This window comes from Cebidichthys violaceus, unplaced genomic scaffold, assembly GCF_023349555.1.
Source record: "Cebidichthys violaceus isolate CVI_PGR_0920_01 unplaced genomic scaffold, fCebVio1.0.p SCAF_19, whole genome shotgun sequence".
In the NCBI taxonomy this organism is placed as follows: domain Eukaryota; kingdom Metazoa; phylum Chordata; class Actinopteri; order Perciformes; family Stichaeidae; genus Cebidichthys; species Cebidichthys violaceus.
Genome location: NW_027176361.1, coordinates 3,968,725 through 3,986,482, shown reverse-complemented (window position 1 = coordinate 3,986,482; position 17,758 = coordinate 3,968,725). Strand labels below are relative to the sequence as shown.

At 42.3% G+C, this 17,758-nt stretch overlaps 2 protein-coding genes across 2 annotated transcripts; one reads left to right on the top strand and one right to left on the bottom strand.

Annotated features, from left to right (window-relative positions):
- The first annotated feature begins 2,307 nt into the window (after positions 1-2,307).
- LOC137874550 (solute carrier family 2, facilitated glucose transporter member 4-like) lies at positions 2,308-12,078 on the top strand. Its single transcript, XM_068713294.1, has 11 exons — positions 2,308-2,681; positions 4,337-4,432; positions 5,448-5,608; positions 6,943-7,067; positions 7,442-7,557; positions 7,747-7,909; positions 8,480-8,667; positions 8,841-8,945; positions 9,739-9,840; positions 9,930-10,133; positions 10,241-12,078. The coding sequence occupies exons 1-11, from the start codon at positions 2,649-2,651 to the stop codon at positions 10,490-10,492; spliced, it is 1,545 nt and encodes a 514-aa protein (XP_068569395.1). The 5' UTR covers positions 2,308-2,648; the 3' UTR covers positions 10,493-12,078.
- A 120-nt stretch (positions 12,079-12,198) lies between these two features.
- On the bottom strand, positions 12,199-16,344 carry LOC137874549 (Y-box-binding protein 2-A-like). Its single transcript, XM_068713293.1, is given in 10 exon segments — positions 12,199-13,213; positions 13,292-13,423; positions 13,612-13,873; positions 13,973-14,061; positions 14,262-14,504; positions 14,673-14,762; positions 14,848-14,881; positions 15,005-15,068; positions 16,139-16,238; positions 16,240-16,344. Coding segments are annotated over 10 exon segments (1,158 nt in total). The 3' UTR covers positions 12,199-13,174.
- Between the last annotated feature and the right edge of the window lie 1,414 nt (positions 16,345-17,758).

The following is a 17,758-nucleotide window of genomic DNA, read 5'->3' as shown; positions in this document are numbered from 1 at the left end:
ATCCAATAGTGAGGTCTAACAGGACAGGGTCAATGTGCAAAAAGAGATTTTGCACATTGTTGCAGCAGATTGTTATGCGCAATTCGTTATTTTCTCGAGGTGTGCACGTCATGAGGCAGGACGAGAGCCCACATCAGTGTGTGTGTTTTGAATCGTCTCCAGTGGTTTCAAGGGATACGGTCCAGAATGACTGCAGACATACAGCAGAGAGCGCCATACATAAGAATGAACTTTTCACATCTAACTATAATTTGGTAATGGTCATAAGGTGTGTTGCTGTATGCAGCTACATGGAGAATAGACTAGGAACAAGCCCTGACATACATGTGAGCGGTATTCATATTTATTGTACAGATAATTGTTTGGATATGGATAATTGTTTTATTTCATTGCTCATATTTGTCACTGATTACAATTTGGTCATTTTAATTAAATGTTAACTTTAGTGAACTGAATGCACGTCTACTGCTCTTTTTGAACTTTGTGAAATCGTGGTTGGTAGTCTGTAGATGAGTGTAATTTTGTACAGTTGCCTTTTCACTGCAGTACGTGGTATCTATGCGATAAAACATCACTTTTAAACATAATAATTCATAGTTTTTCTCCCAACAAATGACAGAGATGCAATTTGGTGTGAGCGTTATTGGCCACCACTCACGGGGCGCTGACCATATCGTGCGACGACACCTGCCATCCATCACGCGACTGTAACATGATTTTGAACCAGCTGATCCCACCAACCCCACACACACACACACACACACACACACACACACACACACACACACAGGTCCAGACAAGAGGGAGCAGTATTTACATGGGCTATGTCTCTACAACACTTTTGTGAGTAACAGAGGGCAGGCACATGATGTGTTTGCGTCTGTGACTTTTTGTTTTAGATAACAGTAAAACACACACTGATTGCCAATTTCCATTTTGGGGACAACACAGGGGACATTTTGCATTGCAAAATAGTGCTAAACATGCACTTTTGGATTAAAAAAAGTACTGCATGGTGTAAGGTTTCACACTTATTTATACTATCTTCTCAGTCAGTACTTTTAGTTCCATCGTTGTTCTTGGCTCTCTCTGTATGAATTCATACTTTTTGGAAAGCTATCGTCTATCGGCCCCTGATGGCGCAAATGAACTCTTAAAGTATGTTGGTGAGGCTCTACACCGCTCTTCTGATGGTGTAAAGTTACTCTACATTTAGTCAGAGTCACACACAGACACATGACTGGACTTGGGGCCACTGGCTTTGGATGAGGGGTGTCAGGTTCTCTTTCTCAATGTTCGTATGAGGGCAGGAAAAGGCGAAGGCGGCAAGCTCAGAGGAGAGAGTGGCATGATGCGGAGGTGTGTCTGCAAGGGGTGGACCCTTTGATTGAAAGATCTAGAGCAGATATTTTTCCACTGAGGTCTGAGTCCAGATCTGCACTCTTCCCGCTCAGTGCAACCCGCCCACAACACAACCCTTAATCCCCGCCTAGGACACACCGTCACTCCATCATCAAACGTCCCCTCACCACAACTACACAGTTAACTCGGGTGGCACAGTCCAAATTTAGGGTCCACCTGTCGCCTGTTTCAGGAGGATTGAGCTTTGTTGTGTGCAACAGAGGGGGGAGGGTTTGTGGAACGGGTGCTGTGGTGTGTGACCCCTTTGGCATGTGATCTGAAATAGAAAAGGATTTATTGCTGTTAGAAAGACAGGCGAAGGCAGCTAGGGCGTCAAAGACGAGCCCCTCTCTGCTGCCCAGGAGAAATGTTGAGTCATAGCCGGTGGCATGTTGGACTCTGACTTGGGTTCCTCTAAGGTCCAACACCTGTACAGTGAATTGTTTTACCGTCTATAGATGATGCTTAACACATTTGTTGGTCAAAAATCTGATCATTCAACATAATATTACAAATGTTGCACCTCATGAACAAAGTAAGATGCACCACATTATTGTGTGTGAAGTTCTCTATTTATTTTTTTACTGTAGAGAGTTTATAATTCTTTGAAAAGGCCAGATAACATTATGTAACAGGGAATATAAACAGAGGGGCCCTGACACCAAATTTGGCCCTCAGCAAACCTTCAGCTCATGAGCTCCAGAGATATATGATTGTTGATTTAAACAGGAATCTTAAAATGTAATCACAGCTTTCTCACTTTTCTTCATCTGTTGCCATAATAAAAACCAGACCTCCTCATCCGTAAGAATACCGTGAGTGTTCTGTCACTCCCTGCAGCCAATCGTCGTTAAGGTCAATAGAGCTTCCTACTTGCGTCTCGACCTCTGTCAGAGGACCGCAAGATCAGCCCACAGGGCCTCTCTGGCCTGGAACAGCCTCACCCCCAACCCTCTCGATATGAGAGGGGCGTGCACGTGGGTGCTCGGCTGTCACTCTATTCCAGCTGGACGGACACAACACAAAGTTTAAAGAAGAGAGGACACCCTGCAATACAGGACGCAGCAGACTGATCACTTTGGGCTCCTCTTCAGGATTTTACTTTTCCGTTCCGTTTTTGTTGTTGTTAAAGTGCTCAAGGTTTAAATCGGGGCTTGTTGTCCTTTTGGGGGAGTTTCACGTGTCTCCATTTGGCACCAGACGCATCTGTCATCAACCGTTACTGGGTGCCTGGAGCTGCCAAAGTCATGCCGGCCGGGTTTCAGCAACTCGGAGGGGAGGTATTTGTGTTTCTTGAGAGCTTTTCACAAATTTGCAACACAATTTAAATGTGGCAGGTATTGTTGTTTACTCGCAAAGGCAAGGAAAAGCTGTACGCATTTAACTGTTCGGTGCGTATTTTTATTTGGAGAGATTTTACGCACGGGTTTTGTCTCCGTCATGCAAAAAACAGTGTAAGCGCAAATCAAAGCTTTTTTATGCCGTATTGTAGGTTGCCTCGTATAAATCAAAAAAATAGAACAAGCTCGTTTATTGCTCAGAGAAAATTACATCGAGTCTAAAATAATGCACAATTGACAATAATAATAACAGTTAACCTTGTCCCTGGCAAAAATAAGTAACTATAAATGCTGTATGGAAAAATCAACATCAGCCATGATCTGAATGAGTTTGGCCCTTATTTAGTCCTGAGCAGTGACCTTGACCAGCCCAATATCTGAGTTTACAGGTCAGAACTGTGAGTTTGTTATAGGCCACCTTGTTTGACTGGTTCCTTTTCACCACCCTCATAAAGAATAGCTGTGCTGTCTGCTCCCTGGGTTCTAGGTCATGTGGACGTATGAATCAGTTTTAAGTGTCAAGCCTGTCATTGTGGACAGTTTAATCTCTACTCGATCTTGAAAACAAGAGAAAGTGGACTATAGTCTGTGATGCCATGTAGACAAAAAACTTTTGAAGCTGCTTCATCACCAATAAACAGGCATCAGTGAACACCGTCTGTGACGGGTTGATCTTCCAGCGATTTGGGAACCTCTGTTATAGCTCAGACGTTTTGGCTTTAATGAAAAATAAATCCTGGAAGCGTGGAAACTCAAACTAAGCAAAAAAAACAAACAAACACGCTATGTGAGTTCTAAGGAATCAGATTCATTCACGATTAGTGAAAAGTAAATGAATTACTGCGCGTTCAACTATGCATGAGGCAATTTTAAATAAAATGCATGAAGTGTAATAGAGCTTGCCTGGCTGCTTCTGATGTTTCACCTCTTCTGTTGCAAGGACACGTGCACACACACACGCACGCACAACCTTTTGTTTTGGTTTGTGAATACTAAACAGAACTTATCTAGAGACTCAGCACAGCAAGGTCAACTTACAGATGCACGCTAACAAACCACATACAAACTCAAACTTTGCTGAATTATCCATAAAACCAAATACAATACAGTACAATAGGAAGAGCAGCAAATTGTAGTTTAAAGTCACACATCATATTGTTGTTGTCAGGAGGCGCCATGTCACCAAAATGTCCACTTTACAGGAAGCCATGATGGGTGTGTTTTCACCAGCAGGTCTTTTAAAGACTTCATATGAGAATATAACATGTTTCTGTTGCATAGTTATGTCTTCAAAATGAAGCTGCCAGGTAACTAATCTGACAGTTGATTAAATGACTTAAACACACTTTACTGGAAGGGAAAAGCTCATCTCCCCAAGGGGTTGTCTCGTCTGTCACCGTGGAGACAGGTGCCTGTAGCCTGATGGGGAGCTGCAGTGCTGAAGCGATTTGCTCTCATCAGGATCACTGCTATATATAGTTGGAGGGAGTACTGCCACAGTCCCGAAGCTCTCTTATATTTGCCATTATTATCTTTACACTCACTGTTTTTTTTTTACCTCTCTCTATGTGTTTCTTTGTGTGTTTGTACTCCAGACATTGACTGGAACCTTTGTTCTCTCAGTCTTCACTGCTGTCCTGGGATCTCTAGAGTTTGGATACAATATCGGAGTCATCAATGCACCTCAGAAGGTAAAAAAACAAAGCATCAAAACTAGCTAATGAAATTGACTGGTGGCAATCGGCACCAATTGGCATTTAAGAATGTGTTAAAAGAAGTGTGACGTACGATGCGGGAGGCAAACACAGTGACATTAAACCAGACGTCAACAAAGTTGTTTATCATATTTTCCTTCATTTTACAATGCGGTGTATTTGATGCCACAACATCGGCCTCAACCGGTGCCGATGGTGTTTAGAAAATAAACTTGGAGGGAAACAAGACCTTGCATCTGATGCAAATGACATAAATACAAGGGAGTCAGGTCAACACTCAATATTTAAGAGGGCAGACAGGAGAGCAAAGTGAAGTTTGTTGAGCATCTTAGTTGTGCTCATGGAAACGTTGCAATGGATTAGTTTACTGCCACATCCAGTAGGCAACATGGTGCTGCACACTCTTATGATGCCTTTGCATAAAAACACTGTATGTGTATATAGAGAGAGCTCATATTGCAGTTTATGTTCCAGCATAAAGGCATGCATGGGTACTGCATGTGAAAAATGTATGTCTTATGACTGCCCGTATAATATACTGTAGTATATGTTGCTCTATTGCCAGGACAAGTCAGTACATACTTTCACTCAAATCCATATATTAATATGTCACACTGTACACACTGTAGTTTGGAATTAGTGACACATTCACAGTCAGTCAGAGCTCAAACCGAGCCAGGCGAGTTGTCTCAGCTGCTGGTGTTCAGGCACCTGCTGATGAGTCCTAACAACTACAGACTCCCCTCAGCTGACGTGGTTTCATGAAGACACTTAAACCAGAATAGAGGCTGAGCTGCTGTGTCTTCATGTGTGCGTGTGACATTATGAGACAGCTTTCTCTATCTGTACATGACAACTTAAAAGACTCTGTGCTACTGACACATTTGAATTTATAAAGACTGACTTTAAATTCCAGTTGGGCTATCAAAGAGATATTAAAACACAAACTTAACACTTAAACTTTAGCCTTATTTGTTATGCATCTGTGTAGATCATTGAGCAGGAGTATAACGCGACATGGGTGCACCGGTATGGAGAGCCCATCCCCGCAGGGACCCTCACCTCCCTCTGGTCCCTGTCCGTGGCCATCTTCTCAATTGGTGGCATGCTGTCCTCCTTCTGTGTGGGCTTCGTCTCCGAGTGGCTGGGCAGGTAGGGAGACACACAGGATGCCACTCACTCTAATTTAGGTATTTCTACTGGAATTGGCAGTTATTTATTCTGTGTACTGTTGCATGAACCCAAGTTCATCAAAACTGTTAAAAACATTGTATATCACACCTAAATAAACTTAATACAGAATACAGTATATAATGCAGTATACATACTGTAGAGTATGTATATAGTCCATGCTTTCTTACACTTGGACAATCAGGTAAATTGTAAAATATTTCAGTGACCAACTGTGTGAGTCATGATACATCTGTCTCTCCTGTCCACCTCTGCATGGATCCAAAATGGATCCCACCATCCAGTTTCTAGTCACTAACTTCCTTCCCTCTGTAACCTGAGCTGGGATGCGAAATGAACTGCAGCCCCCAGCTTCCACTCATTAAAAGGGGATCTTAACCGAGTTGGCAGCACTGGGCCAGGAGGGGTCAGGAGGGGAGTAACTTTCAGTTTGGGTGCTCTCAGGACAAGGTCCTCCTAAAAAAAGCAGTACCGGTGCGGCTGATAAAGACGGCGGGAGCTGCTGTGACCCCTGAGGTCAAACTAATTTAGATGTAACCTAAGTCTCCAGTGCACAAATAGAAGTTCACTTTTAACTGTAGACCTTATTGTTTGGTGGGTGAGACAGACTGGGGGAGGGAACTGACAGACATGAGCACAGGCGAAGCAGACCGCAATAAACATATCTACATATATATATATATATATATATATATAATATATAATCTAGGTAGAGTATTTTTATATGTCGCAAAACATCTCTTTAGGGAATCTTTAAAATATCTTGATGTTGGTCGTTTTGTATCTTTAGTGTTCATTTTGTTGCTGCGACATTACTTGTAATGATGGTCTAAGCAGCTAAATGAAGGCCTCAATGTTTTTGTATGACACTGCCCTCTGGAGGCTTTCAGGGGTCCGTATACTTCATGGGCTGCTATCATACTGAATCTGTATTCTAAACAGCACACAGACTATAGAGAAATCTATTGTATAATGTTCATTATTTAAATACTTTAGTGCGTGTCTCAGTCATTGCACGGCCCTAACACTTACAGTATCAACAGTAATATCTTTGTTCACTATAATTTTATGCTGTACATTATTTTCATAAGCTTGTTTTATTTTTACAAACAGCTTTTTCAGCAATAAAATATGAAAAAAATACTCTTAAAAGGTTTGAGTTCATGTTAGTCTTTTGGGTGATAAATTAAGACTTTTGTTCCAAATGCAGCACCCTTGCTAAGAATATTTGATGTCAAATTAAGATTTAAAGTCTGCTTAATTAATACAAAGATACTGTGTTTTTTTTCTTCCAGGAGGAAAGCCATGCTCATAAACAACATGTTTGCCTTCATTGGTGGAAGTCTCATGGGGTTGTCCAAGCTCTGCCGCTCCTTCGAAATGATGATCCTCGGACGCTTTATCATTGGTGCCTACTGCGGTGAGCGGCCCACTGTTCTACTCTCCACTTTCTCATTGTTTTATTTACATATCTACTTTAGAGCAGGAAATTCACATTCATACGACTACAAGAGATGCAAAATGACCAAAAAGAGATGTGAAACTTCTGAAAAGAGATGCAAAATGACTTTACGAGATGCAAAATGACCAAATAGAGACGCAAAACTTCTACAGGGAGATCTAAAACGATCAAAAACAGACGCAAAATGTCTATGAAGAAATGCCAAACGACCAAAGAGATGTCTCTTTGAATCGGTGGATCTAGCTGGGGGCCCTTTACATGTCTGTGCCTAGGGGCCCATTATCTGTCCATGCACTTGATGAAAGTTTCTGACAAACTTTTCCTCTCTGCAGGGTTGGCATCAGGCCTGACACCGATGTATGTGGGTGAGATAGCTCCTACAAGCCTGCGAGGTGCACTGGGCACGCTGCATCAACTGGCTATAGTCACCGGCATCCTCATAGCACAGGTATGACAGCGTGTTAAAACTGATAAAACCTCTCTGTATAAACTCCTGCTGCAACGTCCCCTTATATGAACGAGTGTCTCTCTGAGTTCAATGTTTAATATGAATATTTTGTAATAGCCTTTCCTTGAAGTCCTTACAGTGTCTTTTTTACATCTTAAGCCCTCACACTTGATCCCTCCTCCTACGCAGATCCTCGGTCTGGAGTCGTTACTGGGCGTTGAGGACTTGTGGCCAATTCTGATGGGTTTAGCAGTCGTGCCGGCTGTATTTCAGATGGCACTTCTGCCTTTCTGCCCCGAGAGCCCCCGCTTCCTCTACATCGTGCGCTGCCAGGAGCACCAAGCCAAGAGAGGTGAGCGGGGCTGGAGGGCTCCACACTGGTTTTAGGACATCTTTAAGGTCTCGGTTTTATACTGGAATAAGCTCTATTCCTTAATAGAAAAGGGTCACTTTCATCATCATTTTATTTTCTGGTATTATAGTATTATCAAGATATCTCTAGAATTTAATTTGGCAGGTCAACATATTTATTTATTATTCACTTTAGAATTAAATTCATATTTTACTCCCGACTTGCTTGTTTCTGTTGATTTGGCTAAAATAGTTGGATCATGCTGTACAAGACGTTTTATTGGCATTTTCTGTATTTTTGTTGCTCATCAAAATTTAGCATTGAGAAGGCTGAGAAGCCAAAGTGAATTTAGACCAACTAACAGTGTGTGTTTACTGCTTTCTAAAAAACCTGAGAGGGCATTTATTTGACCTGAAGATAAGGTGTCAAGACTAAATTCTTATTTTGGGCTGAACTACTCGTCTAGTCTTAAACTTAAGCTGAGGCAAGACCTGTACAAATAAACTGTCTACAGGTTTCAAACAGGTGTTGGTAAGAATATTCTAATTGAACATACACACCTGTGTGCAGGCCTGAGGAGGTTGACGGGCAGGCAGGACGTGAGCAGCATGTTGGCGGAGATGAAGGAGGAGAAGAGGAAGATGGACATGGAGAGGAAGGTTTCCATCCTGGAGCTCTTTCGCTCTCCGCTCTATCGCCAGCCCATCATCATCTCCATCCTGCTGCAGCTCTCCCAGCAGCTGTCTGGGATCAACGCAGTGAGTCGGGGGGGGGGGGGGGGGGGGGGGGGTCCTTTATTAAAATAAAAATAAAAAATCCCATTTTAGTTGTTTAAGTGACATACTGTAAATGCACCTGGCATAAAGTCCCAAAAGTGAATCAGTGCAGTAGAATATTGACATAATCCTAATCTGTACACCCCTCTGTTCAGATTTTTTACTACTCCACCAGTATCTTCATGAAGGCAGGAGTCCAGAGTCCAGTCTATGCCACCATAGGAGCAGGCGTGGTGAACTGTGCCTTCACCGTGGTCTCGGTCAGTATCATACCCTTATCTTGGCTTTTTGATGTCTCTCCTCCTTCCTTGATAAACGATCTAATTTTGAATGTTCAATCTTTTGTGAAATTAGTAAAATAAAGATTGCAGCCTTGCTATGTACCAAAGTGTGTCTCTATTAACGTGTAAAATTGTTATCATAGAGCAAATAAGATAACACGGCAGAGTTTTCTTGTGCCCGCCTCCCTAACATTCCTGCATCCAAATAAGTCAAGTTTGGTTTAGCAGGTCAAGACATTTCAATGTCATTAAATGGTGTTATGAAGCGGGATTTGTAGCTGCTCTAGCAGCACGGTTCACCACTTTGATCCACACTAAAAATATCTCAAGAGCGTTGTGATGGAATCATGTGAAACTTTGCTCAGACACATCATTGAAGTGAAATGTCTCCACAACTATTGGATGGATTGTCATGAAATTCATTGAGTAAAAACATCCATGAAGTGTAACAACTGTGATCCCCCAACATTTCACCTTGCACCATCATCAGCTCAACGTTTTAATTTGTCCAATACTTCTGTTTAAGACCAAACTAAAGACGTTGTAATCAGCCCTAGCTTTGGTGGTGCTACTTTGCAAATGTCAGCATGCTAACATGGTAAACAGTACACTTGCTAAATGTCATTGTTCTAGAATCTAGCTTGTTGTGACAGTGAATCATATTTCAGTTTAAACTAGGTGAATGGCTAACTTTATCAACTAAACTAGAATATGTGAGATTTACCTCCAATTGCAGACTGAGGATAACAACCTCTCTTCTCATTATTAACAGCTCTTCCTGATAGAGAGGATGGGTCGACGGACGCTCCACATGCTGGGACTTGGTGGAATGTGCATCTGTGCCGTCATCATGACCACGGCTCTCGCTTTGTTGGTCAGTCCCCTGAACATGCAAGCATCCCGTACCGTCGTGTGTGTTTTCTCCACAAATCTCTGAACCGTTTTTTTCCTCCCACCTGATAGGACAGTGTTCCGTGGATGAGCTACATCAGCATGCTGTCCATCTTTGGCTTCGTGGCCTTCTTTGAGATCGGTCCGGGTCCCATACCCTGGTTCTTTGTAGCCGAGCTATTCTCTCAGGGTCCAAGGCCGGCTGCCATGGCTGTGGCCGGCTTCTCCAACTGGACCGCTAACTTCATCATCGGCATGTGCTTCCAATATATCGCTGTGAGTATTTCTGACCTTGAATAGATGTTGTGGATGTCCTACGCAAACGTCCATGGACTTCTCCTTCTCGTATCTTTTAATTTTGATTTATCCCCATCCTTCCCCAGGACCTGTGTGGGCCATACGTCTTCCTGATCTTCGCAGCACTCCTCCTCTTCTTCCTCATCTTTACATTCTTCCGGGTGCCAGAGACGCGGGGCAAAACCTTCGACCAGATCGCAGCAAACTTCCATCAGGACTCTGTGGGAGGAATGATGGCTATGGACACTGATCTGGACAAGCCCTGCACCGAGCTGGAATACTTGGGGGAGGAAAGTTCCTGCCTGAAGAGAGATGGGACTGATTACAGCTTGGAATAAACTGTGTAGGCCCAACTATAAACTTTTACTTTCTGACATATTGTATTGTATACCGAGGTCAACTGTTGAATTCATATAGATTGTGGTGCCAAAGCAGTGTTTATAGTGTGACAATTTGGGTGTTTTGGAATTGTCCTTTTGCTGGTACCACTGTAATATGACGTTACGAGCCTCGACAGAGGCTGAAAACCTATGGATTAAGAGTTGACTACTGTAGTTTCAAGGAATAAGATGATCAGAAGAAAGGGTCTGGACTGTTGAGGCATTGACTGCCCATGTGGTAGGGTTTTATTCCACGGTGGCAATATTGACAGACGGAGGTGGAGAGACTTTAGAATTCCTGCACTTTATAAAGACATCCAAAGATTTCAGAGTTTGGATGTAATCCCCCCTCCCCCCAAATAGCATGTACAGCCATAGAGCCAAGTATACTTTCATTAAAGCTGGGAACACTCTAGATGTGTAAATCCAACCGACTGCAACACATTTAACCGATAGCATTCAGATTTTTACCATTTAGCTCAAACTCCAAGATCATAGTCTCAAAGTTATTCATATATATATATATATATATATATACACACACACACACACACACACACATATATATATATATATATATATATATATACACACACACACATATATATATATATACACACACACACACACACACACACACACACATATATATGTATGTATATATATATACATACATACATATGTATATATATGTGTATATATATATATACACATATATACATACACACACACACACACACACACGTCTGGTTTGAATTAAGATTAAAATCCTAACATACTTTTTTGGTACCTACTGAAATGTTTCCATACGTTTCTTGTGTAGACATTTAAAATGGTAGTGCTATTGTAACAATTACATGTTTATTTAAAGTATCAAAAAAAAGTACAGTTTTGGCATCGAAACTCAGCTATTGCATGAGTGTAGAACCATTTCAAATGATGCCCCGCCCTAATAACAACGTGCCAGCTGATCTTTGTGTCCCAATACTTCACCCGGCCTCTCTTCAGAGTGTGAAAGAGTTCAAAGTCTTCATTGCCAAACCGGGCTTTCAATCATGTAGCGTGTTCCCAGTTTAAGGCAAAGAGCCATCACAACGTAGATTTCTGATCATGACAAACTCTTATTGCACAACCTGCAGAAATGCTACTTTTAAAGACTGTTTTAGTACTTCATGTGTACATATATAGTGTGTTATGTGGTTGTTAATATTAAGGTATGAGGGTCTACAAGTTTCAATTCTTCTTGCACTCCAGTAGGTGTTAACAGAAGCCTGATACACTAGAGCAAGATCTGCAATTAAAAGGGGATGCCTGTAAAGACTAGCTGCTGCTTTTTTAAAATCTCACAAGCATCATATGTTTGTGTTTTTATTCTGTCGTGTGTGCAGTTTGCCGTCTTTTCTTTAATGGCGTGTATCACTACCTTCTGAAGATTTGTATTGAAGTTGTTCAGAGATGATCTGTAATGTGTGAATTATGATGCTGTGGTCATGTATTGACTACAAGGATGCAAGTAATGTATAATAACAATGTTACTGAAAACACCTGAGAAGGCCTCCAGTAATTTATACCTTGTACTTGAAATTTGTGAAATTAAGTAATCAAATGCCGTCATCTTCTAATCGGCACCTCGGTCATGAAGAAATAAGGACTGTATACCGGGATTTGCGAACATGATTTATTAATTAGCATTTTTACTACTGACATTGCACATAATCCCCTCCAAAGAAAAACACACACAAATAAGTAAAACACAAAAATAAAGTTTCTTTTCATCAAACTTTCCTCAACAGAGGAGATGAAGGGAGTAGTACGTTTCAAGAATCGATTGAGGTGGTAAAAGAACTAAACTGACTCCCATAATGCACCACCAACCTCACACCTACTTGGTTTTCCCCTCTTCAACCAAATTTTAAAAAGTTAAATAAAAATCAAGGCTGGTTCCTCTATAAACTACTTGATGTGTCCCATCTAGGCAATTAAAGAAAAAATTTTTTTAAAGGGGGGTTGGAATAACTGGGCTACCAAGCAGATTGTCCATTCTTTCCCTTTTTAAAAGATGTACTTTCAATTTCTAAATATGCACCCGCCACCCACCTGTATCCCCTTCTTCCCTTCCTCGCCCCCCCTCCAATTGTCCCGCGTCTAGACGGGACAAGATGAGCGGGGAGGAGGCCTGAGGGACGACAGCGAGACTGGGTGGGTTGGAGGATGGGGGAAGTGCAGGGAGGGGAGAGCAGTGCATGTGTTCTGAAATAGGTCTAGTCCTCCAACCCTAGGACCTACGGAAACAAAAGACAAACAAAAAATAAAAACGCAAGGGAGAGAAAGACTGTGCAGACAGATGCATTAAAAACACAAAAAGAATCTGAAATCCAGGTTCGTAAAGTTCAAGCTTTCACTGGAATTTGCTCCCAACACTCACAACAAAGTACAAACAAAAGCACACAAGTCCTTAATAAAGACTAAAAAAAAAAAAAAATCTTGCCATCCCTTCAATGCCACCTTGAATCCATATACAGCCTGTTAAAAGATGTGAGCCAATGAGTCACATGAAGTGCAACCCAACACCCTCACATCTCCCACTCTGCATGACCCACCTCTTACCAAGGGTCACGAGAGACTGTCCTCTCACTGGTGTCACTCTGTCGGTGCTGGGACTGTTGTGTCAGCTGCCTGCTGGAGGGAAGGAGACCGTTTAAATAGTTGTGTCCACACAACGAACAGCGGTGAAAAAGAGCAGTTTTGGCTTCTTACCTCAGGTGATTTTGCCGTTTTAGGAGAGGATTTGGGGGAGCCCTTTGGTGATTTTGATGTGGATTTAAGGTCATCTGGTTTGGAGGTCTGAGGTGGGGTACCGGGCTCTGATGTAGACTTTTCTGTATCATTCTGCAATGTGTGCAAGTAATAAAATTGAGTTAAGCATGCAGTAAGCAAAACCGGCAGGAAAATAATCCTAAAGACACTTTTTATTCAAAATATTTTGATAGATATTCTGCATTTTGTATTGAAATAGCTTCAGCAGCTCATACGTCGCTTGATGCAGTTTACCGACCATGAACAACACTCACACTCACTTTCGAGGTAGAGGACTCCGAGTTCCTTTGCCTGCGCCGTCTAGACTGGCGTCGTTGTTTCTGGCCCTCAGCTGCTTCACCGTTGGTCTGGGGGCCCTCGGAGGCCTCCGTCTGCTTCCCCTCGCCTTGCTCCTGGACCTCTGCCTGCTGGCCTTCTGAAGCGGCCTGCTGGCCTTCTGGAGCGGCCTGCTGCTGGCCTTCTGGAGCGGCCTGCTGCTGGCCATCTCCGGCCTGATCAGGAGGTGGGCGAGGACGGAACGGTCTGTGAATCCCAGGACAAAGGACATATTGAGTCAGCTTTGCAGGTCTGTAATACAGAAACAAAAAAATGAACAAAATATCGGCAGCGTTGCCACGTCACCTGCGGTACGGGCGCCAGAATCTGTGCTGCGGCTGTCGCTGCGTTTGGTCGCCCTCTGCCACTCCGTTCTTTTGCTCTCCAGCCTCACCCTGACGGATCAAGCCGACAAAAAGTCAAACTAGTCTGACGCAGAACAGCTCGAATTTGCCAATTTCGAAACATCCCAAATAGAGTAGTTCTTAACCGTATTGCAACTTTACTTTCTCCAATATAAAACCTGCTTTACTCTCATTTAACTCAGGGTTGTGGTTAAAAAGCCCTACAGGTTGTCGTTTCCCCTTCAGCTTACATCTTGCGCGTCCTGCCGTGGTCTTCTTGGCCTCCGACGGCGTTGCTGAGGTCTCACGCCATCGTTCTCTCCTGATCCCTCTCCCTCGGCGGCGGAGGACTGGCCGTCAGCTGGTTTTCCCTCCTCACTGGGCCTCGGGCTGCGTGGGTAAAATCGTCGACGGAAGCGGCGTTTGTTGGGAGCGTAGCGGCTGCCTTTGACCGGAACACCGCCTGGACCGGTTACATTAGCAGCTTCTGAGCCCTGTGGGACATTAGAGAGGGGCTGGAATGGGACATGTAAAAACTGTATCAAGTGACAGATGAGCTACTGAAGCTATTTCACAAATACAGAATATCTATCAAAATATTCTATTTTGAATAAAAGCCCTAAATGCCATACAATGAAATAGATTCCCCCCCCGATTCTCACCTTGGCGGCTTCAATCACATCAAACTCTACAACCTCCCCGTCGCCAACGCTGCGGAGGAACTTCCTAGGATTGTTCTTCTTGATCGCAGTCTGAGGGGACAGATTTAATGTCTCAGGATGGTTCCACATCCACCCATGAAAAACACAAATTCAAGAAAAATGCTCATTAACTTACCTGATGAACAAACACGTCTTCTTTGGTGTCATTTCTGGGGAAAAAAAAAACAGTTTAGCAAACATGGCTCATGGGGGCTTTCCAATTTTTAATAAGCAAATAAATCTCAGTGGTGCGAGTAATGTAGATGCCCCACAGTTATGTAGAGGAAAAGTACCTGTTTATGAAGCCATATCCATTACGCACATTGAACCACTTCACTGTGCCTTGAACCAAGGTGGCTACAATAATAAAACAGGAGCACATGATTAAAATGTGTATCCCAGTGACATTTCACGAGACACAGCCATTCCAAGAACACACTGTAAGCTAATGTTATCTTGCATCAATGGAAGCCCTGCTTACAACAAGAAAAGGGAGCTCTGTGTGTCAATCATTAACAATAAGACTTTGAAACCAGGTCTGTGCCAGGTCACGAGGAGGGATATATGTGTGTGTGTGTGTGTGTGTGTGTGTGTGTGTGTGTGTGTGTGTGTGTGTGTGTGTGTGTGTGTGTGTGTGTGTGTGTGTGTGTTAACAACACGGCTACGTGTTTCTCATCTGGTAACAGAAACAAGAACGTCCTCACCAGGACGAGGACTTGAAAGTCCTCTAAAGCAAGTTTAATTGGGACGTTAGTGCCTCAGCGAAATGATTTGCACCTGTGTGGACACGCGCGTGCACGAGCGGGTCGGAACGCGGCGCGCAACGGCTGATAAAGAGGAAATTTGGGTCATGTGTTCACACTGTTAACAGACACTTTAAATACAAATAATACAGTTCATTTCCCCCTTTTTCTTCTTAGCGCAGAAAAACAAAAAGCCGCTAAAATAAACGAATGTGCGGAAATGTAAAGAGAACTCCAGTGACCTATTTTTGGGAAAACTTTAAATTAAAACACTTTCTTTTCAGCCGGTAAAAACCCTCAAGTTAATATTTGGTTTCACAGTAGAGGTTTTATTTAATAGTAAAAATGAATTGCTTCCCACAAAACCCATGTTTAAAAACTGAAGACACGTGTTGCTCCTGAAATGAAAAATTGACCGTTTTTTGTCGATTTACCCTAAGTGGTAGACTCCCTTTCTGTAGTTAGCGCAGACTTGCAAGAAAACGTTTTCATACGGAAAAAAGTATGAAACTAAAATTATTTTTAATAATGCAAATTAACTTTAGGCTGCAAAAATATCCTATAAATCAGTTTCTCACTCACTTCCATTTAAAACGCACATTAATTCAAACTAAAGTTGGTATTTTTAAAGACTCTTTAACTACTTGTCACGCACAGGTTTGCGCCATAATCATCTACACCCACCTATGACTTTCCTCTCCGGCTGTGGCTTCTCTTCCACAGGTGCCGATGGTGGAGCGCTCTGCGCCTCGGCGTCGCTCATGCTGGCTGTCGGATTACTACACTTTCACTCCGGAGTCCCCTCCCTCCTGCGCTTCCCGAAACTTTTCTTCTTCTTCCTCTTCTTCTTCGTTGAGGCTCCGCGGCAGTTGGCATCCTTGGCGTTGCATTACTGCCTCCTTCTGGATGCAGACCTAATCCTCCTCAATGACGTAATTAACCCAGGAGCTCACATAAAAACCCGCCACTGTCTACTTCTTACGCTGGCCTCTTTTTAAACCTGCATTCAAATGCGTACTTAAAAGTATTATCATTCTATTAGCAGCTAAATTGATCAAAAGTTAGTAATTGGCCACTGTGACTGAGACACATTAGGCCTATCATACATTATTATTATATTAAGAATATGTATGCATAGTAGCCTACTGTTGTAGTTTTAACAATTTTAGATAATAAGTGTAGTGCCTGGAAAGTAATAACATGAACAATGGAGTAGAAATTAAAAAAAAAACTGTATTGATTTATTTAAAATTGTCTCTTTTTCTGCATTTTTGTAAGTGAGTTTTGTATTGCATTGTATGACCGTATCACATGTTTTGTAATGTGTAATCTAAACGTAGTGGAGCCAAAAGTGTTGTGTTTTCTTCTGAATGTGTTGGAGTTTGGCCAGCAGGGAGAAGAATGGACTTGCTCCATGCATTTAGTATGGCAATGATGATGATGATGGATGAGAATAGTTTTCATTTTAGTATTATGGGCTAACCTATTGTTTGTGAGATGTACCTGCTATTTACAAAGTGATCTATATGTGTTACAGCGCTGAGTAATTCGAGGTACTGATCGAGTGACTCCGTGAGTCCAGCTCTGGTTTTCTGCTGCTCTGCACTGAAGAAATAGTTCATCCTAAAATTACACTTCCGTATTGGACTTGATTGCTGGATGAGCTGTCTGAAAAGGTCATATTTTGACTTGTAAATAATGTTTCTGTTATTAGACTCTGGGTGCAAAAGCTTGCTCTGGGTTTGATGCACTTAAATTAAGTTATGATTAAAAAAAGCGATGACTAATTTTTCATTTTGGGGTCACAATAACTTTGCCTTTGATTCCAGCCTTCACCACATAGGTCATAGGACTCCAGTTTCACAGCACTAAATTTAACCAAGCAGCACTAATAACTGCCAAGTTCAATGAAACCATCCGTTGTGCTCAGAAGCCATGGGTCTCTCGACATGAAAAAGACTCAAATTAGAAGCATAATTATTATCAGCAGAGGGACTTACAGCCAGCGGAGGAGCACGGCAGCACTGATACTGTGGATTAAGAACATTTTCAAAGATACAGCGTAAATTGTAGGAAGAAACGCTGGGATCCTGTTTATTAAACGTTTGTTTAGTGAATAAAAAGTCCTTTCCACACATTGATCTGCCTTGTGCTTTCACTGTACTTTCACTTTAAGTTAGCCAAATAAAAGACCAGAAAAGTTGCAACTGCCGCTTCAATGAAAGGGTGTGTGATAATGTCTATGAAGTATTTTTCACATTTTAGTTATTGGTATAATAAAACAAATTCTACATGTTATGTTAC

What these genes read in the sequence shown, in the direction of transcription:
- LOC137874550 (XM_068713294.1), top strand. Translation starts at nt 2,649, where the DNA reads ATGCCGGCCGGGTTTCAGCAACTCGGAGGGGAG. An exon ending in CCGGCATCCTCATAGCACAG is followed by an intron (nt 7,558 to 7,746) that starts GTATGACAGCGT and finishes CCTCCTACGCAG; the next exon opens with ATCCTCGGTCTGGAGTCGTT. An exon ending in GGAGCACCAAGCCAAGAGAG is followed by an intron (nt 7,910 to 8,479) that starts GTGAGCGGGGCT and finishes ACCTGTGTGCAG; the next exon opens with GCCTGAGGAGGTTGACGGGC.